Source organism: Anomaloglossus baeobatrachus, chromosome 9 (assembly GCF_048569485.1).
Source record: "Anomaloglossus baeobatrachus isolate aAnoBae1 chromosome 9, aAnoBae1.hap1, whole genome shotgun sequence".
Lineage (NCBI taxonomy): Eukaryota > Metazoa > Chordata > Amphibia > Anura > Aromobatidae > Anomaloglossus > Anomaloglossus baeobatrachus.
The window spans coordinates 194,296,773-194,321,833 of NC_134361.1; the positions used below are offsets into that span (position 1 = coordinate 194,296,773).

The following is a 25,061-nucleotide window of genomic DNA, read 5'->3' on the forward strand; positions in this document are numbered from 1 at the left end:
TGTCCAGGGATGTTGACTTCCCGTCCCATTGGCGGAGAATGTCCCATTGAAGAGGGCGCAGATGAAACTGCGCAAACGGAACCGCCTCCATTGCCGCCACCATCTTCCCGAGGAAGTGCATGAGGCGTCTTAAGGAGTGCGACTGACTTTGAAGGAGAGCCTGCACCCCAGTCTGTAGTGACCGCTGCTTGTCCAGCGGAAGCTTCACTATCGCTGAGAGAGTATGAAACTCCATGCCAAGATACGTCAGTGATTGGGTCGGTAACAGAGTTGACTTTGAGAAGTTGATGATCCACCCGAACGTCTGGAGAGTCTCCAGTGCAACATCCAGGCTGAGTTGGCATGCCTCCTGAGAGGGTGCCTTGACAAGTAGATCGTCCAAGTAAGGGATCACAGAGTGTCCCTGAGAGTGCAAGACTGCTACCACTGCCGCCATGACCTTGGTGAACACCCGTGGGGCTGTCGCCAGACCAAATGGCAGAGCTACGAACTGAAGATGGTCGTCTCCCATCACGAAGCGTAGAAAGCGTTGGTGCTCTGTAGCAATCGGCACGTGGAGATAAGCATCTTTGATGTCTATTGATGCTAGGAAATCTCCTTGAGACATTGAGGCAATGACTGAGCGGAGGGATTCCATCCGGAACCGCCTGGCGTTCACATGCTTGTTGAGCAGTTTTAGGTCCAGAACAGGACGGAATGAGCCGTCCTTTTTTGGCACCACAAAGAGATTGGAGTAAAAACCTTGTCCTCGTTCCCGAAGAGGAACAGGGACCACCACTCCTTCTGCTCTTAGAGAATGCACCGCCTGCAGAAGGGCATCTGCTCGGTCGGGGTGTGGGGAAGTTCTGAAGAACCGAGGCGGAGGCCGAGAACTGAACTCTATCCTGTACCCGTGAGACAAAATGTCTGTTACCCACCGGTCTTTGACCTGTGGCAGCCAAATGTCGCAAAAGCGGGAGAGCCTGCCACCGACCGAGGATGCGGAGGGAGGCGGCCGAAAGTCATGAGGTAGCCGCCTTGGAAGCGGTACCTCCGGTTGCTTTCTTGGGGCGTGAGTGAGTCCGCCAGGAATCAGAGCTCCTTTGCTCTTTCTGAGTCCCTTTGGACGAGGAGAATTGGGGCTTGCCCGAGCCTCGAAAGGACCGAAACTTTGACTGCCACTTCCTCTGTTGAGGTTTGTTTGATCTGGGCTGGGGTAAGGAAGAGTCCTTACCTTTGGACTGTTTAATGATTTCCGCCAATTGCTCACCAAACAGTCTGTCTCCAGATAATGGCAAGCTGGTTAAACATTTTTTAGAAGCAGAATCTGCTTTCCATTCTTTTAACCACAAGGCTCTGCGCAAAACTACAGAGTTGGCGGATGCCATTGAGGTACGGCTCGTAGAGTCTAGTACCGCATTGATAGCGTAGGTCGCAAACGCAGTCATTTGCGTAGTTAAGGACGCCACTTGCGGCACTGCTGGACTTAAGAAAGAGTCCACCTGTGCCAGACCAGCTGAAATAGCTTGGAGCGCCCACACGGCCGCGAATGCTGGAGCAAACGACGCGCCAATAGCTTCATAGACAGATTTCAACCAAAGGTTCATCTGTCTGTCATTGGCATCTTTAAGTGAAGCCCCATCCTCCACTGCAACTATGGATCTAGCTGCAAGCCTGGATATTGGAGGGTCCACTTTCGGACACTGGGTCCAGCGCTTGACCACGTCAGGGGGAAAGGGATAACGTGTATCCTTCAGACGTTTGGAAAAACGCTTGTCCGGATAAGCATGGTGTTTCTGGATTGATTCTCTGAAGTCAGAGTGGTCCAGAAAAGTACTCAATTTACGCTTGGGATACAGAAAATGGAATTTCTCCTGCTGGGCAGCTGCCTCCTCTGCTGAAGGGGCTGGGGGAGAAATATCCAACAGCCTATTGATGGCCGCTATAAGGTCATTTACCATGGCGTCACCATCTGGCGTATCCAAATTGAGTGCGGTGTCAGGACCAGACTCCTGATCACCCACCTCTGTCTCATCATATAGAGACCCTTCTCGCTGAGACCCTGACCCGCGTGATGACGTGGAGGGTCTCTCCCAGCGAGTTCGCTTAGGCGGCCTGGGACTGTCGTCAGAGTCAGAGCCCTCAGCCTGTGATGCCTGGGACCCCCTTGAAGTACGGATTAGTTCCAACTGAGGGGGACCGGGGAACATAGACACAGCAGTGTCCATGGTCTGAGCAACTGGCCTGGACTGCAAGGTCTCCAGGATTTTTGTCATGGTCACAGACATTTTGTCAGCAAAGACTGCAAATTCTGTCCCCGTCACCGGGGCAGGGTTCACAGGCGTCTCTGCCTGGGCTACCACCACCATAGACTCTGGCTGACGAAGTGCCACTGGGACTGAACATTGCACACAATGAGAGTCGTTGGAGCCTGCTGGTAGATTAGCCCCACATGCTGTACAAGCAGTGTATACAGCCCGTGCCTTGGCACCCTTGCGTTTTGTGGATGACATGTTGCTGTCTCCTCAGAGCAATATAGGGGTATACAGCCAAGAAGCGACCGTACAGTGCAGTATATATATATATATATATATATATATATATATATATATCTGGTACAGGAAAAAGTACACCAATACAACACTGTGGCACTAGTGGGGCCAGCACTAATGTGCTGCTTACCGCCCACTAAACGCGGGTGTGTGGTCGCCAGAAATCCCTAGTCTGGGTCTCCCAGAGCCTGTGTCCGTCCTCCAGCCAGACTGCATGCAGGAATGGCTGCCGGCGTCCTGTGGAGGGGGGGGCGGGCCCTGGGCGTGCTCAGACCAAAAGCGGGAAACCTGCGTCCCACTGTGCCTAGTGAGAGGGCTGGAGCATGTAAATAAGGCTCCAGCCCTCGGCGCTGACGATTGCACAGCGTCTGTCCCATTCCCTGAGTGACAGGGAGGGGGCGGGAACGAAGCGGAGCTAGGCCGCAAAAGCCGGGGACTAAATTTATAAGCGCCGCCGCCGTAAAAGCGCGGTCGGCGCTAAGTCCCCGGCGCACTACAAGTCCCAGCCGCGCCGCCGCTCCGAGAGTGGCCGGCGCGGTAGTTCCCAGCACATGAAGTCACACAGCTAAGCTGCTGTGACTCAAACCCCAGCGTGCAGCGCTACTGTCCCCGGCGCACTAACACACCCAGCAAGTCTGGCGTGTGCGTGCCTGTCTGTACGGGGACACAGAGTACCTGAAAGTCGCAGGGCCTTGTCCCTGAACGGTACCCAGCTCCGTATCCAGCAGGTTCACTGGGTCTGTGGATGGAGCCCGGCCTCAGGGCTTGGGGGCCGGTAAGATCCCACTTCCTCAGAGCCCCTCAGGGGGATGGGGAAGGAAAACAGCATGTGGGCTCCAGCCTCTGTACCCGCAATGGGTACCTCAACCTTACAAACCACAAGTGGGGTAAGAAGGGAGCATGCTGGGGGCCCCATATGGGCCCTCTTTTCTTCCATCCGACATAGTCAGCAGCTACTGCTGACTAAACAGTGGAGCTATGCGTGGATGTCTGACCTCCTTCGCACAAAGCAGAAAACTGGTGAGCCAGTGATCCCACTGGGGGTGTATAGCCAGAAGGGGAGGGGCCTTACACTTTTTAGTGTAATTGCTTTGTGTGGCCTCCGGAGGCAGTGCTATACACCCAATCGTCTGGGTCTCCCAATGGAGCGCCGAAGAAAAGAGAATTTTGTTACTTACCGTAAATTCTTTTTCTTATAGTTCCGTATTGGGAGACCCATACCATGGGTGTTTAGCTTCTGCCTCCGGAGGACACACAAAGCACTACACTTAAAAGTGTAGCTCCTCCCTCTGACCTTATACACCCCCTGGTATCTAGTCCTAGCCAGTTTATTGCTTTGTGTCAGGAGGCATACATCCACACATGCATTCTCATCTGATTTGTTTGACTTTTGGAAAGAGTTTGAAGAAAAGCGGGTCCATGTCTGGACCCCCGGCATGTCCCTTCTCACCCCACTGTGTCGGCGGTGTTGTTAAGGTTGATTTACAAGGCTGCAGCCTTACATGCCGCGCTCCTTCACCATCCCTTCTGGGCTCTGGCTTGAAGTGGGAGCCAGCACGGTCTCCATGCCTGGCAGGAGTCCGGTCTCCATCCACAGCCCCTTGAGGATTCTGTTGGACCGGAGCACTCATCCCCAGGGACATGGCCCTGCGTCTCAGCAGCTAAGTACCTGAGACGTTTATGTTGGGGGTCCCGGTTCTTTATTGTATGGGGAGAGTATGCTGTATGTGATTGTTTTTAACTTTTCCGGCGGGTTCTCCAGCTTTTGCCAGAGAACCGCGCCGATGGTGCCTGCTTGTCGGCCTCGCCAATTAAATTTAGGCCCCGGCTTCGCCAGAGGCCTAGTTTTGTTTTCCTGCCCTCGCATGTCACTCATGCAGAGGGACAGGTTCGGCTCCTCCCGGCGGCCGTTCTACACAGTGGAGGGACACTCCCCACTGCTGGGGCGTCCCTCCTTCCCTGCAGGTCTCTATAGCCCTCCAGTTCCCGCTCTTTTATAGGAACGCCCCATTTCTCAGGCAGAGTTCACTCTGCTCTGGGACATTCTGCATCTCTGCTGAGGTGCTGCGCACTGGGGGACCGGGCTTCGGGATCTGGAGGGCACACAACACCGCGCTCAGCGGTCTGGTAAGCCACAGCCGGTCTCCGGTTGTGGACCTCTGTATATTCTCCCTGGGGTTCATTCTCTGCAAAGCCCCCACTCCAGCAGCATGTCTCACACAAGGAGCAAGGCTCCAAAGCTTTATGCTGCATGCACTGCATGTAAGCTCCTGCTGCCTGAGCCGAGCACCTATCCACATTGTGATGTCTGCTCTAACTTGGCGGTGCCACAGCCTGGAGTCTCACCCCCAGTGGTCTCTCAGGCTGCTGCACCTGTGACTGAACCCCCGGCCTGGGTAGAGTCCTTTTCTAGGTCCATATCCCAGTCATTTGCTGAGTCCATGGGACTTTTGTCCAGGACTTTGATGAATATTCATCAGCCCCCCTCACAGGGTGCCTCTAATACTCTTGACAGAGGACTCCTATCCTCTGACCTCCGTCCATCAGAGCTCACGGAGGATTCATCATCTGATCCCAGACCCCGTCCTTCTAAGAGAAGGCGCAGGGTTTCCTCCCCCTCCCCATCCCACGGCTCTGTCTCAAGAGCTGACTCTCAAGATGAGGAGGATGCCCTCACTGGGGGCTCGGAGGCTATGTATCCCATCGATTTCTCTGAGGGTGACTCAGATCTTAGTGATTTGATTGCTTCTATTAATTCTGTGCTGGATCTCAACCCGCCAGTGTCAGAGGAGCAACTCTCTTTGGCAGAAAAACATCAGTTTACCTCGCCTAAGAGAGTGAAGAGTGTGTTCTTTAACCACTCCAGTTTTCAGACCGCTGTGACCAAACCCAGGGCCTGCCCTGACAAACGCTTTCCAAAGCGTGGTTCTGATGACCGGTTTCCATTTCCACCTGAGGTGGTCAAGGAGTGGTCTCACTCCCCAAAGGTAGACCCTCCGGTGTCTAGGCTATCAGCCCAGACCGTTGTGTCGGTGTCTGACGGCACCTCACTTAAGGATTCCACTGACCGTCAGATTGACCTTCTGGCCAAATCTGTGTATGAAGCTGCGGGGGCCGCATTTTCCCCGACTTTTGCAGCAGTGTGGGCTCTCAAAGCCATCTCTGCTTCTCTAGAGGAGATGCATTCCCTCACCAAGGAATCTATGCCTGAGATGGTTACCTTAACTGCTCAGGCTTCAGATTTTTCATCTTATGCCATGTCTGCCATGTTAGAGGCTGCTCACCGCACTGCGGTGGCTTCAGCTAATTCTCTTGTTATCCGCAGGATTTTGTGGCATCGAGAGTGGAAGGCAGATGCTTCTTCCAAGAAGTTTCTTGCTGGGCTCCCTTTTGCTGGTTCACGGCTGTTTGGTGAACAGCTGGATGAAATCATTAAAGAAGCTACTGGCGGGAAGAGTACTTCCATGCCACAAACCAAGACCAGGAAACCCGCCCAGGGTAGGAATCAATCGAGGTTTCGTTCCTCCAACTGGTCATCCTCTAAGCCTTCCGCCTCGTCCGCTAACTCAGCCAAGGAACAGAAATCCAACTGGCGCCCAAAAGCGCGTCCGCAGAAGACCGCAGGAGGTTCTGCCACTAAGGCAGCTTCCTCATGACTCTCGGCCCGCTCCAACCACGTCCTTAGTCGGTGGCAGCACCCAAAGGAACGATAAAGAAAATGTGAGCATCATGGGAAAATGCTACAGGAGGCGCTACCACTGGTTATATGTAACATAAGCATTGATAGAAATCCTCCACAGAAGACGCCAGACACTGGTTTATAAATCTTTTATTTAAGATGGGAACACGAGCGTAAATGAGGCAAGTGCACAGGCGCTGACCCGGGAATGTACATATTCCTGCACCTCCATAGAGGGCTATGTGCCACGAGAGCAGAGAGTGATGCACTGACAGAAAACAGACTGGTCTGAACCCAGCCGTAGGTACAGCATGGAGCCGATCAAACACAGAACTCCGGAGTGTAAATGCAGCGATTATACCACGAGCTCAGAGCGATGGACTGCAGCGAGAAGAGGAGCCGAGGGCTGGAAAGAGAGAAGTCAGGGCACCTGGAACACAAGAGGAGGACAATATCCAGCAAAAACTAAGAGGATCATGCAAACCATAAGAGTATCTTTCACAAGGGTGGCCAATTTTTGGTCTGATTTTATACAGGGTGTTTTGGATATTCAGTTTGTGCTCTTTTATATCCATACGGGTCCAGAGGTCCCGGCCTTTTTTTAGTGCTATTTTATAGGGTCTTAAAATGGCCAGTGCCCTTAGGATAATTATGTAGAGCAGCCTAAAGCCACGCCCCAGAGGATTCTGTAAGCCAGAAACCCATTTAGAGGCCAATTCAGGCCATAAAATGTTAGATTCCTCATTACAGACAATTCCCTGGGGTCCAATGACCCAAACTTACAATAAAGAAGGATTTTTGTGTACTCACCGTAAAATCTCTTTCTCTGAGTCTTCATTGGGGGACACAGGACCATGGGTTATGCTGCTGTCACTAGGAGGCTGACACTAAGTAAACAGAAAAAGTTAGCTCCTCCCCAGCAGTATAACCCCTGAGCCGGAGGCGGGCTCAATCAGTTTAGTGCACAAGCAGTAGGAGGAGAACCAAACAATCCTGAATAAAACAAGGTAAGAAACTATGACGATCATTCGTGTGACCAGTGACCTGGGAAAACAGGCACTGGGGCAACAGGCATGTCCTATATAACAAAAAACACAAGCAGGGTGGGTGCTGTGTCCCCCAATGAAGACTCAGAGAAAGAGATTTTACGGTGAGTACACAAAAATCCTTCTTTCTCTATCGTTTCATTGGGGGACACAGGACCATGGGACGTCCAAAAGCAGTCCCTGGGTGGGAAGAAAAAACCATCACCGGAGTGGGCTTGACCCAGACCTACAAGCGCCTAATGTTGCAACAGGTGTGCCAATGCCACCCGCAAACCCTACGCCAAGACTGGCCTCTGCCAAGCTCGGGTGTGAACCTGGTAGAAAATAGTCAAGGTATGCCAGCTAGAGCGGGTGGCGGACCAGGGGACCTGGTCGATCTACGACTGGAGTCCAATCTTTCAAGGGTGCCCCCTTGCCCGGTAGACCGCGGCGGAAGTCCGTCCTTCATGCGATAGTCTACACCTATGGAGGAAAAGCTCCATGTGAAATTCTGGCCCTTGGCGCCGGCACACGCTTCTTGGGCAAGGGTGAAAGAAAGTATTGACGACCGGCGTAACCGAAAGATGGTGTCCTGCAGACACGAAAAACTGAGGGCTCGCACTAGCCCTGGAACGAACTATGCCCCTTTGTGGCTGGGAGAGGAGCCTAGAGCCGAAAGACCGAAACCCAAAGTCCTCTGCTGGAAGGAACAGCGAGGTGTCTTGGACAGAAACGAAAGGTTCTGGCTGGAGCCCCCCCTTGTCCTGTTGGCGGAGCCGGAAAATGGGGAAAAAACGACGAGAGGGCTGACCGCCCTGATGCCGTCTGTAACAACCCGATGGCCATGAGGAGCCCACCTATCAAAACAGGTGGTAGCAGGGAAAAAAGGGGAACCTTGAGCGAACCCATCACTGGATTCAGGTCCCACATTTCTAGTGAACGATGAAATAAAATCTTCAAGGAAACTTGATTCCCGGCCCTCTTCAATATCTGCCATCATCTTGCCCACCGTCCTGACGAGCCAGCATCCGGGATCCCCTGATGAGGCTATGTAACTTGGGACTTCTGAGCCCTGGTAGAATAGAGGGGCCCCGACACGGAAGAATTTTGCGGTCTGGAAGGGGCCACGGGGCATTTGCGAGGAGATGAGTAAAATATGTGAAACTATGCTCGCCTGGGTCACTCCCGATCTATCGCTTGCCTTGGTCCATCTTGAGAACCCTTGAGATCATAGGAAGCCGCGGGCAGATGCACGAGAGCCTGAACAGGCTACACGACCGGACTAGGGCGTCGACATCTAGTCCGGAGCAGGTGCATACTCTAAGCACCCTTGACTGAGACTTGGATCGGAAGGCCAAAAATGGTCCACGACCAGAGGTCTTCCTTCGCCAGCGATCTGGCTGGTGATTTCCGCGTTGGAGCCCTTTACCTACGGGAGGTCCATCCTACCGCGGACATCGGCCGTCCAAACGTCCCCGCTAGGGATGTGCTGCCGAGATTAACGAGTGAAGGGACCCGTCCCAGAGCAAGATCTTCTTGGCCTCTTCCCTTGCCATGACACTCACTGCATCTTCCTGGTGGATGATGTAATCACCGCTGTGGCATGGTCCGACTGGAACCTGGCTGGGTCACCGCGACCTAGAGAAGAAATTGTAACTGGCTAACCAGCTGCCTCTGAAGTCCGGAATGTTGAAGGAGAGACGACGCTCTAGGAGTGTCCCTCGGGACCCTGCCGAGGAATGGTGGGATAGCATACCCTAGCACGGGAGGCTGGTGACGGTTGATAATAAGCTCCAGGGGAGGAAAGGAAGCTTTCCAGGGATGGTTGCGAAGACTGGTCCGCTAGGAGGGGATTGACGGGTCACCCGCGAAGACGGAACCTTCCTGTCTCCGTTCCTCAGCGTGCTCCATTGGAGAGTCCGGGATGAAATCTGGTATGTGCACCGTCGCTACCACCGCCACAGGCTGTGAAGGAGCCAAAAAACCGAAGGGAAGAAACGGGCACGGGAGGCAAAAAGCACGTGGGGCTCTGTGTCAGGAGACCGCAGCCATGCCAGGCGGAGATGGCTGTTGTAGGGATAAAGGCTTTCAGACGGGTTTGCGTGAGGGAACGAAACCTGGTGCATCAGGGCCGATGCCGGGAAGGGGATATACCCTTCTCTTACGTAGCCTAGGGGGGAGAGTATCCTACCCTGACGTAGCCTAGGGATAAACTAGACTCGACCTATCTCCGAAAGGGCGTTCCCGAAAGTCGGAAAAAAAGTCAGGGACTTCCTAGATGTCGAATCTGCGTTCCTGATCCCGAGTCAGAGGTCTCGATGGTGGGAACACTGATGCTAGAGGTTCAGGCCGGGTAGTGGGCAGACATCAGCTTTGTGAAAAGAGGGTACTCACTCAAGAGGAGACCCAGCCCTGGGTCGGCATAGGTGAGACGTGGACCGCTGCGTATGGTGTCCGGGAAATCCCTGCGGAGCGGCACGATAGTGACGAGAAGCCCGGAGGAACCCAGGCGGGTCGCATAAAGGGTAGCGTGCCGCTTCCTTTCTGAGCCCCCTTCGAGAAGGGGCAAGACAAATAAACGGACTTACCACTGGGAAAAATCACGTCCGGGGATTATCCATGATCACGTAGTCACCGTGCCAACTGGCTGTCCACTGAAAACAACCGTAGTGGCCCCCACCTTGCTTCCTGCAAAGAGGCATGCCCCCTTTCTCCAGAGCCGTTTGGGGGGATGAAATGACAATAACACGACTTACCACTGGTAAACGCCGTGTCTGGTTGCCGTCTGTGATCATTAGCGACTCCAGTATAGTGTGCCCCTTCTCTTCCGAAATCGCCTTGGAGAAGGGAAAAAAGACAATGACAAGACTTACTGCTGGTCAACTCCGTGTCCGGTAGCTGTCTGTGAGCCCGTGGTAACTCAGCGAGCTCTGGATGCCGTCTGATCACATCAGGGACTGCTTCAAATGTCTTAAGGGAGACCTGCATGCACGGAGAGAAGAGGGCTGTCCGCAGCCTTACGGCTTGACTCACCATTTTTAGCAGGCTATTCGTCATGCGCCAAGACATCTAGGTCTTGCTCGGAATCCAGCAGAGGTGGAAGCCTGGGCCATCACCCGAGATGTCGGAAGACTGCCAGAGGAAGGTCAGTCTGGACCTGGGGGATACGTGGAAACTGGGGAGCCACAAGGACGAGACCTGGTCCACTTCCAGCATAGAAGAAAAAAGACCCTGGTACGGGACTCCCCTCCCCGAGGGGATTGCGCCAGTCCTATGGATGGTATGACCGAACATCGGCCGTAGACGCGGCGCATGCGCACGAACCCGAGGGACGTAGCGAGGGGAGTTGTGGCCTGAGACAGGGCGTTACAAGCCGGCAGGGGTCAAAGCAATCTGACATCTTCTTGAAACTAACTCACAAAAGGGGGGACCGAGTCTTGGGCTTACCAGCCCAAAATCACTAAAAAGTCGAGCTGGAAAAACGCCATGTACTAAAAAACGTGAAAGAAAAAACAAGTGCCCGCATAAGCAATGTAGGAGTCAATGTATGCAAGATCATGCACGTATCTATAATAAAAATCGATCCAATATAAAAAATATACACTACCAAAAAAGTGTGTTCTGTTTTTCCCATAATCTTTTTTTTTTTTTTTTTTTTAAATAAAATGAACACTGAGGGAGCGGGAAAAAAAAAAAAAAATATCCCACACCCCCCTGATGATGCCTGGGGCAGCGCGGGAGGCGGGCCTGGGACGCCGAGGACCAGGCCGAAGCCGGGGGCTAAATTTTTACGCTGCCTCGCGGCCGAGGCAGCGCCGGCGTCCCCGGCCGCGAGGCGGCGGCGTCGCGGCCTAGGACGCCGAGAACCCGGCCGAAGCCGGGGGCTAAATTATGACGCCGCCTCGCGGCCGAGGCAGCGCCGGCGGCCCCGGCCGCGAGGCGGCGGCGTCGCGGCCTAGGACGCCGAGGACCAGGCCGAAGCCGGGGACTAAATTTTGACGCTGCCTCGCGGCCGAGGCGGCGGCGGCGCGGCCTAGGACGCCGAGGACCAGGCCGAAGCCGGGGGCTAAATTTTGACGCTGCCTCGCGGCCGAGGCAGCGCCGGCGGCCCCGGCCGCGAGGCGGCGGCGTCGCGGCCTAGGACGCCGAGGACCCGGCCGAAGCCGGGGGCTAAATTATGACGCTGCCGCGCGCGGTGCCGGCGGATCCGGCCGCGAGGCGGCGGCGTCGCGGCCTAGGACGCCGAGGACCAGGCCGAAGCCGGGGACTAAATTTTGACGCTGCCTCGCGGCCGAGGCAGCGCCGGCGGCCCCGGCCGCGAGGCGGCGGCGTCGCGGCCTAGAACGCCGGGGGCCCGGCCGACGCCGGGGGCTAAAGTCTGACGCTGCCGCGCGGGCAGAGGCAGCGCCGGCGGATCCGGCAGCAAAGCGGCGGCGGCGCAGCCTGGGACGCCCAGTACCAAGCAGAAGCCGGGGAGCGGGGGTGCCCGGCGACTAGGCCCAGACCGGGGCCTAACATTTGTACAGCCGCCCGAGGGGGAGAAGGTAGGAGATGGTGTCCTACCTGATCCTCGGCGCGCTCCAGAGTGCAGGCTGAGACTCTGCACATACTCCTGTGTGCTCCGCTCGCAGAAGGGATGGCTGCGGGCACCAGGGAAACGGCTGAAGAAGGCAGGGAGGTGGACCTGGTGGGGGATAGAAACCCCTAAAAACGTAGCAGCGCTGCGGGCCCCATCCAGATCGAGACGCGCTGTGGTCCAGTCCCTATTTGCCTAGCCCCTTGCGCCCTTTGGGGTGATACCGCAGAGCGGATAGGGGTGCCCAGGAAGATTCTGCCCCGCACGAACACACCAGGGATTGGTACCGCGGGAATGGACGGGGACGAGGGCCCGAAGACTCAAACCTCTGCGACCCTAGGGAGTGGTACCCACCGGGCTGCGAGAGCTGAGGAAGATAAGTACGATACCTGCAGAAACAGAAAAGTACCACAGATGAGAGCGACGAGCGTCGCCGAGAAAAAATGAAAAAAAAAAAAAATACGCAAAAAATCAAGTGGCTGAAGGGGGCCCAGTCGGCCCACATCAGCCTCCTACGACACTAAGCAAAAAACTGATTGAGCCCGCCTCCGGCTCAGGGGTTATACTGCTGGGGAGGAGCTAACTTTTTCTGTTTACTTAGTGTCAGCCTCCTAGTGACAGCAGCATAACCCATGGTCCTGTGTCCCCCAATGAAACGATAGAGAAAGAGGATTTTGTTTACTTACCCTAAATTCTTTTTCTTATAGTTCCGTATTGGGAGACCCAGACCATGGTGTTTAGCTTCTACCTCTGGAGGACACACAAAGTACTACACTTAAAAGTGTAGCTCCTCCCCCTGAGCTTATACACCCCCTGGTGAGCAGACCCAGCCAGTTTAGTGCAAAAGCTGAAGGAGAATAGCCACCCACAAGTAGAACAGAGCAATAGCCGGAACAACCGGAGACTCTGTCCACGACAACAGCCGGTGATAGCACGCGGAACAAGAAAGTGCCAACAGGCAACAGGGAGGGTGCTGGGTCTCCCAATACAGAACTATAAGAAAAAGAATTTACGGTAAGTAAACAAAATTCTCTTTTTCTTTATCGTTCCTATGGGAGACCCAGACCATGGGACGTTCCAAAGCAGTCCCTGGGTGGGAAAAACCGAACAAAGTAAGAAGTAGGCAGAACCTAACTTCACAAATGGGCGACAGCCGCCTGAAGGATGCGTCTGCCCAAGCTCGCATCTGCCGAAGCATGAGCATGCACTTGGTAGTGCTTCGAAAAGGTATGCAGGCTAGTCCAAGTGGCAGCCTGACAGACTTGTTGAGGCGTAGCCTGGTGCCTGAAAGCCCAAGAGGCACCAACAGCTCTGGTCGAATGTGCCTTGATCCCCGGCGGGGGAGGCACCTGAGAACTCTGGTAGGCGTCCGAAATGGTCGATCTAATCCAACGGGCTAAGGTCGGCTTAGAAGCAGAGAGGCCCTTGCGCCGACCTGTGGTTAGCACAAAAAGAGAAGTGCACCGCCTAATAGCAGCGGTGCAAGACACATAGATCCGGAGCACCCGCACCAGATCCAGAGTATGCAGCGCTTTTTCAAAGCAATGAACAGGAGCCGGACAAAAGGAAGGTAGGGTAATGTCCTGGTTAAGGTGGAAAGGAGAGACCACCTTAGGAAGAAAGTCCGGAGTCGGACAGAGAACCACCTTGTCTTGATGAAAAACTAAAAAAGGTGACTCCGAAGAGAGCGCGGCCAAATCAGAGACTCTCCTGAGAGAAGTTATGGCCACCAGAAAAACCACTTTCTGTGAAAGACGATGCAAAGAGACCTCCCTAAGAGGCTCAAAGGAGGGTTTCTGCAAAACCGTGAGAACCAAATTAAGGTCCCAGGGATCCAAGGGCCGCCGGTAAGGCGGAATGATGTGAGACGCGCCTTGCATGAAGGTGCGGACCTGAGCCAGCCGAGCGAGACGCCGCTGGAACAGTACTGACAGAGCTGAGACTTGTCCCTTGAGCGAGTTGAGGGACAGTCCTAGCTGCAGACCGGACTGTAGAAAAGACAGAAGGGTCGGCAAAGAGAATGGCCAAGGGGGATGGTCAGTAGAACGACACCAGGACAGGAACATTTTCCAAGTCCTGTGTAGATCTTAGCGGAGGAAGACTTACGGGCCCGAGTCATAGTGGAGATGACTTCAGGAGGAATACCAGAAGCCGTCAAAATCCAGGACTCAAGAGCCACGCCGTCAATTTGAGAGCCGCAGAATTCGGGCGGAGAAACAGACCTTGCGAGAGTAGCTCTGGACGGTCCGGGAGATGCCACGGCATCTCCACGGACAGTTGGAGCAGGTCCGGATACCAAGCTCGCCTGGGCCAGTCCGGTGCAATGAGGATGACTCGACGGCCCTCCATTCTGATCTTGCGCAGGACTCTGGGCAAGAGAGCTAGAGGGGGAAACACGTAGGACAGACGAAACTGGGACCAATCTTGAACCAGTGCGTCCGCGGCGAATGCCTGAGGGTCGTGGGAGCGAGCCACGTAAACGGGAACCTTGTAGTTGTGACGGGATGCCATTAGGTCCACGTCCGGAGTGCCCCATTTGCGGCAGATTGACTGAAACACTACCGGGTGCAGGGACCACTCGCCACCATCCACAGTTTGACGGCTGAGATAATCTGCCTCCCAGTTTTCCACGCCTGGGATGTGGACTGCGGATATGGTGGACTTGGAGTCCTCCGCCCATTGAAGGATGCGTTGTACCTCCAACATTGCCAGGCGGCTGCGTGTCCCGCCTTGGTGATTGATGTAGGCAACCGCTGTCGCGTTGTCTGACTGGACTCGAATGTGCCTGCCCGCCAACAGGTGGTGAAATGCTAGTAGAGCTAGAAGCACGGCTCTGGTTTCCAGCACATTGATTGAAAGGGCTGACTCGGACGGAGTCCAAGTGCCCTGCGCTCTGTGGTGGAGATATACCGCTCCCCAGCCGGATAGACTGGCATCCGTGGTGAGAATCACCCAGGACGGGGCCAGGAAGGAGCGCCCCTGGGACAGGGAGAGAGGCCGAAGCCACCACTGAAGAGAGCTCCTGGTTTGTGGCGACAGCCACTAACCTGTGTAAGGAGGAAGGCCGCTTGTCCCAACAGCGGAGAATATCCAGCTGCAGGGGACGCAGATGGAACTGGGCAAAGGGAACAGCCTCCATGGACGCCACCATTTGACCCAGCAGCTGCATCAGCCGCCTGAGAGTATAACGGCGGGGCCTCAGCAGAGAGCGCACCGCTAGCTGAAGGGACTGCTGTTTGACTAAGGGCAACTTCACAAGTGCCGTCAAGGTCTCGAACTGCATCCCTAGGTACGTGAGACTCTGGGTCGGCGTCAGAGTGGATTTGGGCAGATTGACCAGCCACCCGAATTGAGCTAGAGTGGAGAGAGTGAGCGAGACACTCCGCTGACAATCTGCGCTGGATGAAGCCTTGACTAGAAGGTCGTCCAGGTAAGGAATCGCTGCCAACCCCTGGAGGTGCAGAACTGCAATCACTGCTGCCATGACCTTGGTGAATACCCGAGGGGCGGTGGCCAACCCGAAGGGGAGAGCCACGAATTGGAAATGATCCTCTCCTACTGCAAAACGTAGCCAACGCTGGTGGGACACTGCAATTGGCACATGCAGATAGGCATCTCTGATGTCGATGGACGCCAGGAAATCCCCTTGGGACATAGAGGCAATGACTGATCGCAGAGACTCCATGCGAAAGCGCCGCACCTGAACATGCTTGTTGAGAAGCTTCAGATCCAGGATGGGCCGGAAGGTACCGTCCTTTTTGGGAACTAGGAAGAGATTTGAGTAGAAACCTCTGAACCGTTCCCGGGCGGGAACCGGTACAATTACTCCATTGGCCTGCAAGGCTGCCACGGCCTGTGAGAAGGCGGCGGCCTTGGAGCAGGGGGGAATTGAGAGAAAAAAAAAAAACTGTTTGGAGGACTGGAAGAGAATTCTATCCTGTAGCCGTGGGAGATGATATCCCGCACCCACTGATCGGAGACGTGTTGAAACCAAGCGTCGCCAAAGTGGGAGAGCCTGCCACCGACAAAGGACGTTGCTGGAGTGGCCAGATAGTCACGAGGAGGCTGCCTTAGTGGCAGCAGCTCCTGCGGTCTTCTGAGGACGCGCTTTTGGGCGCCAGTTGGATTTCTGGTCCTTGGCTGAGTTAGCGGACGAGGCCGAGGGCTTAGAGGACGACCAGTTGGAGGAACGAAAGGAACGAAACCTCGACTGATTCCTACCCTGGGCAGGTTTCCTGGCTTTGGTTTGTGGCATGTAAGTACTCTTCCCGCCGGTAGCTTCCTTAATAATTTCATCCAGCTGTTCTCCGAACAGCCGGGACCCAGCAAAAGGGAGCCCAGCAAGGTACTTCTTTGAAGAAGCATCTGCCTTCCACTCTCGAAGCCACAAGATCCTGCGTATAGCGAGGGAATTAGCCGAAGCCACCGCGGTGCGGTGAGAAGCCTCCAGCATGGCAGACATGGCATAGGATGAAAAGGCTGAAGCTTGGGAAGTTAAGGCATCCATTTCGGGCATAGATTCCCTGGTGAGGGAATGCATCTCCTCTAGAGAAGCAGAGATGGCCTTGAGAGCCCACACTGCTGCAAAAGTTGGAGAAAACGCGGCCCCCGCCGCTTCATACACGGATTTGGCCAGAAGGTCAATCTGGCGGTCAGTGGAATCCTTAAGGGAAGTGCCATCAGCCACCGACACAACGGTCCGGGCTGCGAGCCTAGACACCGGAGGGTCTACCTTAGGGGAGTGAGCCCACTCCTTGACCACCTCAGGTGGAAAGGGAAAACGGTCATCAGAACCACGCTTTGGGAAGCGCTTGTCAGGACATGCCCTGGGCTTGGTCACAGCGGCCTGAAAACTGGAGTGGTTAAAGAACACACTCTTTGCTTTCTTAGGCAAGGTAAACTGGTGCTTTTCTGCCAGAGAGGGTTGCTCCTCTGATACTGGCGGATTGAGATCCAGTCCAGAATTAATAGAAGCAATCAAGTCACTAAGATCTGAGTCACTTTCGGACAGATCAATGGGGTACATGGAGTTAGCCTCCGAGCCCCCTGTAAAGGCATCCTCCTCATCCTGCGAGTCAGCTCTGGAATCGGAGCCACGGGAGGAGGAAGGAGAGGGAACCCTGCACCTTCTCTTAGGAGGACGGGGTCTGGGCCCTGATGATGAATCCTCTGTGAGCTCCGGTCCTGAGAGACCCCTAGCAGCAGAGGCACCCTGTGAAGGGGGCTGATGCATATTCATCAGAGTCCTGGACAGAAGTCCCATGGACTCAGCAAAAGACTCGGAGATAGACCTAGAAAAGGATTCTACCCAAGCCGGGGGTTCAGCCACAGGAGCAGCCTGAGAAACCACTGGGGGTGAGACTCCAGGCTGTGGCACCGCCAAGTTAGAGCAGGCATCACAATGTGGAAAGGTGCTCGGTTCAGGCAGCAGGAGCTTACATGCAGCGCATACAGCATAAAGCTTTGGGGCCTTGCTCCTCGTGTGAGACATGCTGCTGGAGTGGGGGCTCTGCCAGAGAATGAATCCCAGAGAGTATATACAGAGATCCACAACCGGAGACCGGTTGTGGCTTACCAGACCGCTGGAGCGGTGTTGTGTGCCCTCCAGATCCCGAAGCCCGGACCCCAAGCACAGCACCTCAGCAGGGATGCTGCAGACCAGCGCTGCAATGACTGATCGCAGAGAGAATGCTGAGAAAATGGCCGCCGGAGCGAAGAGAGGGGGCGTGACTTGCTTGAGGAGCGGGATCTGGAGGGCCATAGAGACCTACAGGGGAGGGGACACACACTGCAGTGGGGAGTGTCCCTCCCCTGTAAAGAACGGCCGCCGGGAGGAGCCGAGCCTGTCCCTCTGCATGAGTGACATGCGAGGGCAGTGAAACAGAAACTAGGCCTCCGGCGAAGCCGGGGCCTAAATTTGATCGGCGCGGCCGACGAGCAGGCACCATCTGCGCGGTTCTCAGGCGACAGCTAGAGAACCCGCCGCAAATGTCAGTAAACATAATAAGCACACTCTCCCCCAACAATAAAGTACAGGGACCCCGAAATATAAACGTCTCAAGTACTTAGCTGCTGAGACGCAGGGCCAGGTCCCTGGGGTCTCCTCCTAGTGCTCCGGTCTAGCAGGGTCCTGAAGGGCTGCGGATGGAGACCGGTCTCCTGCCAAGCATGGAGACCGTGCTGGCTCCAACTTCAAGCCAGAGCCCAGGAGGGATGGTGAAGGAGCACGGCATGTAAGGCTCCAGCCTAGGAAATCAACCTTACAACACCGCTGACACAGTGGGGTGAGAAGGGACATGCCGGGGGTCCAGACGTGGACCCGCACTTCTTCATCTCGTTCCAAAAGGAAAAAAATCATATGAGAATGCATGTGTGGATGTATGCCTCCTGACACAAAGCGATAAACTGGTTGGGTCTGCTCACCAGGGGGTGTATAAGCTCAGCGGGAGGAGCTACACTTTTAAGTGTAGTACTTTGTGTGTCCTCCAGAGGTAGAAGCTAAACACCATGGTCTGGGTCTCCCATAGGAACGATAAAGAAATCATTGTTATATACAATGCGATAAGTTCGGGTCTTGAGGACCACGGCTGGGTTAAGAATTATGTTCGCAATATCAATGCTAAAATATGCTCAGAATTAACCCCAAGAGGGCGCCATTTCTCATTTAAACCATTACACTGTTTAAGTGACATCATCTGTATATCCACATTACACTGCAAACCTCACACAATATCACCTTACCTCTCATACAGTTACTGCACGGCCATTCTTCACAATAATCTGCCGGCAAATAGACTGGACCACTTCTGAGGTGGTACCCTGACCCCCGATATCTGGAGTGTGCATCTGTCAGGAAAAGATAATCAACTTATCCACAACTTCTGATCATGCAAAATCACCCCCTGCCATTGACAGCAGCCCGTATTCTGCTTATGTTGCAGCCTGTAATAGGGGAAATATCTACCATCTTTGTATCTATAGGTTCATAGTGAAGCGTGCTGGGCACCAGGCATTGGTCGTATACAGGGATGGCACAATGTGGTCCGCCTGATCTGGGGACACCTTAATGACTTACCCGATGCTCATTCATACTGCCCAGGATAGCCTTACGAATGGAGGCCGCGTAACTGTGCAACCTGCCAAGACAACAGCGGCTTAATCACACCATATATGCTGACTATAGGACTGAGCAGTCTAGATAGAATGTAGGCAGGAGGATTAGTAAGGAGCCGCTCGTACTTTAGGTGGTCTAACATCATGCAGCTGGCCAGTAGCATTGCTGTAGGGTTGGCGATGTTCTTGTTGGCTATGCTCTTCCCAGTGTTCCTGGTTGCCTGTAAAATAAGGAATCGGTGATGCAGAAAGTCATTAGAAACCTATTAAGGGGCATAGTGGACTCAGGGGTGCCAAATTCATGTGTTTCCCAGAATGTGGGCACCCAACAAACCATGGCTCGGATCCTAGACCTCCATGGAAGAGCATCTCCTCATTGACATTTGACTTGGAGGGTCAGAGGACTACCTATTCTCCTGCCAGTGACCTTGCCTATATAACATTTATGGCATACCCCGAGACATGGCCATACTCCTTTATCAGGTCCAATCCGATTACTAACAGCCATCTTACCGTTTCAAACACAGCATACACACTGCCATAGTTCGCCCCGGGGACAAGGCCGGGGCCACCGACCAGCCCGGCACAGACGTTATTAACTATGTTCCCGTACAGGTTGGGCATCACCATAACATCAAACTGCTGGGGGTTGGACACGAGCTGCAGAAACAAAGAAGTACATGAATACTATATAGGTAGATGCCCAATAATTCTGTAAAGGCTGGTGCCCATTAAACTACTCCTTTAAGGGTAGCCAAAGGGGTGCCCAACAATAAGCCAAAGACCCATCCACGGGTGACATCCTGTCCACCCACTTTCTGGGGGGTCCACTATGAACTCCCTGGCAAGGATTCAAGAGGTTGTTAATATGGTCCAACGGCTCATACCAAACCCGCCCTGGCACCACTGCCTTTTACCCCGACACTCATCGATGCCGCCACCGTGTTTACCTGCATTGTGGTGTTGTCGACGATCATACTCTCAAAAGTGATATCCGGGTAGCCAGAAGCCACCTCCTTGCAGCATTGGAGGAACAGACCGTCCCCCAGTTTCCTGCAGGGACATTTGAGAAGTCAGAACGACCCTGCGATAAGAACGAAGACTGCCCACTGCCGGAGCCACAACCTACATGATGTTGGCCTTGTGCACGGCCGTGATCTTCTTACGTCCTTGCTCCCGGGCCAGCTTGAAAGCGTAGTCGGCAATGCGCAGCGAGTTAGTCCGGGTGATGATCTTCAGACTCTCCACCACTCCGGACACGCTCTGTAATACAGGGTAACGTATAAAAACACCTTCACAAGGGTTAGTTTTATGTTGCCCCTCATATGATTTAACCCCTTCCCCACATAGGACATAAAAATCAATCCTATATTGGATGCCTGAGCCAGCACCATTCCTGGCAGATACAGGCTGGGCTTCACAGCCAGCAGCGATCAGCTCTAGCTCCAATCGCTGCTGTTAATGCCAATGCTAAACTGATATTTATGGGATTTATGGTGCCAGGTCTAGGGGGCAAACTCTCCATACACCCATAGCCGGTGCTAATGGGTAACTCTGACATTCGGGGTGGGGTGTGGTGAAGGCCCCGAAAGCTGCCATGTTGGTCTGCCTGTATTGCAGTATATAAAAAGCGACGACAGTCTCAGGATCAAATCCAATGATAGCTCTTGTAAGAAGGGGAAGGAATGCGGAAAAAAGGGGGGAAAAAAATAAGCTGTACGTGAATGGGGTTAAGGTACTCCCTTCACTATAAAAAGTTGAACTTTCTTTTGAAAAGTCCACAAGTAAAAAGTGTCACCTCGTGCTCCAGGCTGCTGTACTCCCCCTCCGTATTCTCCCGCACGATCAGGATGTCGATGTCCTTGTGCCGGGTTTGCACCCCGGGCAAGCTCTGACAGTGGATCACATTGGCGTAAAGATCTAAGCTGGTACTGAGACATGGGAGACAAATACCAATATTATAGAGAAGTGAGCGGGTAACACAAAAAAAACAAAAACACCCTATAGCTATTATACGCTCGCTACTTTAGCCGGAAAAATTGCTGTAACTTATTTGGACTGTACGTACTTTGGTTCATGAGAAGTGAGAGCGCAACGAACCTCAGAGGCAAGAATCATCCTCACGTCGTGTGACTTGTCCCTCCCCGGTCGTCTCCACTATCAGATAAACTACCAGAAGCGTGCAGCAAGTGTATGTGTGGTGCATGCATTTCACTCCTGGTGACTTCCTTCTTCAATTCTTAATGTACAGATACAGTTTGGGAGGAGCGTGATTTCATTGTGGAAACTGAGTCTTTCAAGGGAATCTGTCAGGTGACTTTCTAGTACAATGCTAATGTTATCTTTAAATAGGTCTTAGGCTAGGTTCACACACTGCGTTTTTTTTACGCTGCGTTTTGCTGCGTTTTTGCTCACTGCATCTTTATGCGGTTTTTATCAGTGAACAGAAAAAAAAAAAGGTCTGATGTCATTTCCTTCTTCAATATGTTCTTCACTCTCCACTAGTGTATGCAGGAGAGCAGACAGCTGCAGAACTACAAGGCTCAGCATACTCCATCCAATAGTGCATGCAGGAGAGCAGACAGCAGCTGCAGAACTACAAGGCTCAGCATGCTCCATCCAGGACTGTATGCTGGGGGCAGAGTCAGGGGGAGCAGAACTACAAGGCTCAGCATCCTCCTTCCAATAGTGTATGCAGGAGAGCAGACAGCAGCTGCAGACCTACAAGGCTCAGCATCCTCCATCCAATAGTGTATGCAGGAGAGCAGACAGCAGCTGTCGAACTATAAGGCTCAGCATCCTCCTTCCAGGACTGTATGCAGGATTTCTTTGCCCCCCCCCAAACAAAAAAAAAATGACGTGGGCTTCGCCATATTTTTGTATGCTAGCCGGGTACAGCAGGCAGGTACGGGCTGCCCCCAACCCCCAGCTGCCTATTTGTACCCGGCTGGGAACCAAAAATATAGAGAAGCCCTTTTTTTTTTTTTTTTTTATTTCATGAATTTCATGAAATAATTAAAAAAAAAAAAAAAAATGACGTGAGCTTCGCCTAATTTTTGTGTCCAGCCGGGTACAACTAGGCAGCTGGGGATTGGAATCCACAGTGCAGGGTGCCCATGCTTTCTGGGCACCCCCGCTGCGAATTGCAGTCCGCAGCCACCCCAGAAAATGGCGCTTTCATAGAAGCGCCATCTTCTGGCGCTGTATCCAACTCTTCCAGTTGCCCTGATGCCGGGTGGCTCACTGGGTAATAATGGGGTTAGGGCTAGGTGTGTATTATCAGCTAGCCCTAAGCCCGAAATTCATGGTGTTACGCCAATATTAGGCATGGCCACCATGAATTTCTAGTAAAGATAAAAAAAACACAACACACAAAAAAATATTTTTATTAGAAATAAAACACAACACAATTAGTGACTCCATCTTTATTGAAATAAAAAAAACCCCTCCGCAGTAATCCTGCGTCAAGGGTCCCGCGCCCTCCAATCCGGATCCAATATCATCTGATCGGTTTGCTGGAAGGCAAAGCGATCAGATGATGTGTCAGGTTCAAGTTCCTGAATCACATCACACATCAGCTGATTGTATAAACGGCTTTTATACAATCAGCAGATGCATCGGTGCAAAAAAAAAAAAAATACTCACTTATGTGCTGATTACCGACAGCTCCTGCAGTGGAGTCTAATCCCGTCTGATCGCTGCAGGAGCTGCCGGTAATCAGGGATGAAGTCTCCTGACGCATCCGCTGACAGGTTAAGCCTGCCGGCCGCTGGCGTCACCCCGAGACTTACGATCAGCTGATGCGTCAGGTGACTGCATCGGGTGATCCATCGCCAGGTCCTGCATCCTGCAGGTATACGTACCCAGGGAGACTGCACACACCCGGAGCGGCGATACCGTGAGAGGATCTGGGAGCGGGCATGGCACCGGGACCCTGCAGACAGGTGAGTATAACTTTTTTTTTTTTCTACTGTTCACTTTTGATTGCCGCTTCCACCTCCCGCCCAGACATGGCGCCGCACGGCAGCATACATGCACAGGACTGGAGGTGGAAGCGGCGGTGACGGTACTGGGAGGATTCACGCTTCTGTATTTACTGACAGAAGGAATCCTCTTCCTGTACATGTCACTTTACTACCCACCTCCTGCGTTTATAGCTGCGTTTTTGGTCTTAGAAACGCACCAAAACGCAGCTATTTGCGTTTCTCATTGCGTCTTTCAACATCCCATTGCACTCAATGGATGAAAAGCGCAGTGAAAAACGCGGGAATAATTGACATGCTGCGTTTTTGTGGCACTACAAAAACGCAGCTGAAAAAAAACGCTGTGTGCAGACAGCAAAAATGAAAACTCATACTTTGCTGGGGAAGCAAAGTCATGCAGTTTTCTGAGCAAAAACGCACCCGAAAAACGTGCAAAACCGCCGCGAAAAACGCAGTGTGTGAACTTACCCTTAAGGAGACCTTTCAGGATCAGTAAGTTTTATTGCTCTACCTTATCCTGTTATCTTGTTGTAAGCTCTGTATGACTTAATAACCAGTCAACCATTTGTAAATATGTAAATACAAACCACATATGCCCTGCTCCCCACCTCTCAATACTAGCAACAGTAATAGTAAATCTGAACTGAATTTGCACTCCTGCCCTCACCCTTAAGCGGGCTTTACACGCAGAGATATCGCGAGCGTACCCGCCTCCGTCGGTTGTGCGTCACGGGCAAATCGCTGCCCCTGGCGCACAACATTGCTAACACCCATCACACGTACTTACCTGTCTAGCGACGTCGCTGTGGCCAGCGAACTGCCTCCTTTCTAAGGGGGCGATTTGTACGGCGTCACTAAGCAGCCACCCAATAAAAGCGGAGGGGTGGAGATGAGCGGGACGAACATCCCGCCCACCTTCTTCCTTCCTCATTGCCGGCGGCCGCAGATACGATGTTGTTCCTCGTTCCTGCGGTGTCACATAGCAATGTGTGCTGCCGCAGGAACGAGGAACAACCTGCGTCTTGCAATAGCAACGATAATGGGGATAGGAACGACTGGACAACGATTAGGGATTTGTGATAGTTACCAGTCGTTCCTGCAGTGTCACACGCAACGACGTCGCTAACGAAGACGGATGTGCGTCACGAATTCCGTGAGCCCAACGACATCTCGTTAGCGATGTCGTTGCGTGTAAAGCCCGCTTTACTACCTCCCACCTCTCAGCAGTGATGGTGAATGCACTTAAGGTGGGTGGGGGGATGGGGAGCAGTGAAAATGCAAATTGAATTTACATACACTTGACTAGTCTATACCAAGCACTGAATTCTATGGAGATAACAACAAGATAACAGGATAAGGTAGAGCAATAAAACTTACTGATCCTGAAAGGTCTCCTAAAGCCCTATTTAAAGAGAACACATTAGTATTGTACTACAAAATCACCTGACAGATTCCCTTTAAAGAGGTTCCAAAGTGAGTCTCATTGCAGGTCAAAATCCGCCGTCCAAGTTGTGTATGCTGTCATTGGTGAATAAGCTGAAACCTTCAGCAACATTACTGGGTAGTCATGATGGAGGACGTCCAAAAATGTTTGCGGAAGCCATGCAAGATATGAAACAGTGACGTCTGCCCCGTCCACATAAATGGTTGTATAGTCATGGCCAAAAGTTTTGAGAATGCTACAAATATTAATTTTTACAAAGTCTACTGCTTAAGTTTTTCTAATGGCAATTTGCATATACTCCAGAATGTCATAAAGAGTGATCAGCTTAACAGCAATTACTTGCAAAGTCAATATTGGCTAAAAAAATGAATTTCAACCCCCAAAACACATTTCCACATCATTGCATTCCTGCCTTAAAAGGAGCAGCTAACATTGTTTTAGTGATTGTTCCATTAACACAGGTGTGGGTGGGTGTGCTCTGCACAAAAATGGCCTAACAGGGAAGAGTATCGCAGCTACAAAGATTGCACCTCAGTCAACAATCTATCGCATCATCAAGAACTTCAAGGAGAGCGCTTCCATTGTTGCCAAAAAGGCTCCAGGGCGCCCAAGAAGGACCAGGAAACGCCAGGACCATATCTTAAAACTGTTTCAGCTGCGGGATCGGACTACCAGCAGTGCCGAGCTAGCTCAGCAATGGCAGCAGGCTG

General features: G+C 53.0%; 1 protein-coding gene across 2 annotated transcripts in view; it reads right to left on the minus strand.

Annotated features, from left to right (window-relative positions):
- Positions 1-6,344: 6,344 nt before the first annotated feature.
- The window catches only part of IDH3G (isocitrate dehydrogenase (NAD(+)) 3 non-catalytic subunit gamma), a 39,641-nt gene continuing 20,924 nt past the window's right edge, over positions 6,345-25,061 (minus strand). For both annotated transcript variants that reach the window (XM_075324168.1, XM_075324167.1), the window contains 8 exons: positions 20,723-20,855; positions 20,054-20,187; positions 19,875-19,977; positions 19,438-19,584; positions 19,051-19,145; positions 18,887-18,947; positions 18,553-18,657; positions 6,345-6,640 (listed from right to left, as the gene is read on the minus strand). In XM_075324168.1, coding sequence (XP_075180283.1) covers positions 18,556-18,657; positions 18,887-18,947; positions 19,051-19,145; positions 19,438-19,584; positions 19,875-19,977; positions 20,054-20,187; positions 20,723-20,855 — 775 coding nt within the window. In that variant the 3' untranslated portion in view covers positions 6,345-6,640; positions 18,553-18,555. The remainder of the gene's footprint in view (positions 6,641-18,552; positions 18,658-18,886; positions 18,948-19,050; positions 19,146-19,437; positions 19,585-19,874; positions 19,978-20,053; positions 20,188-20,722; positions 20,856-25,061) is intronic.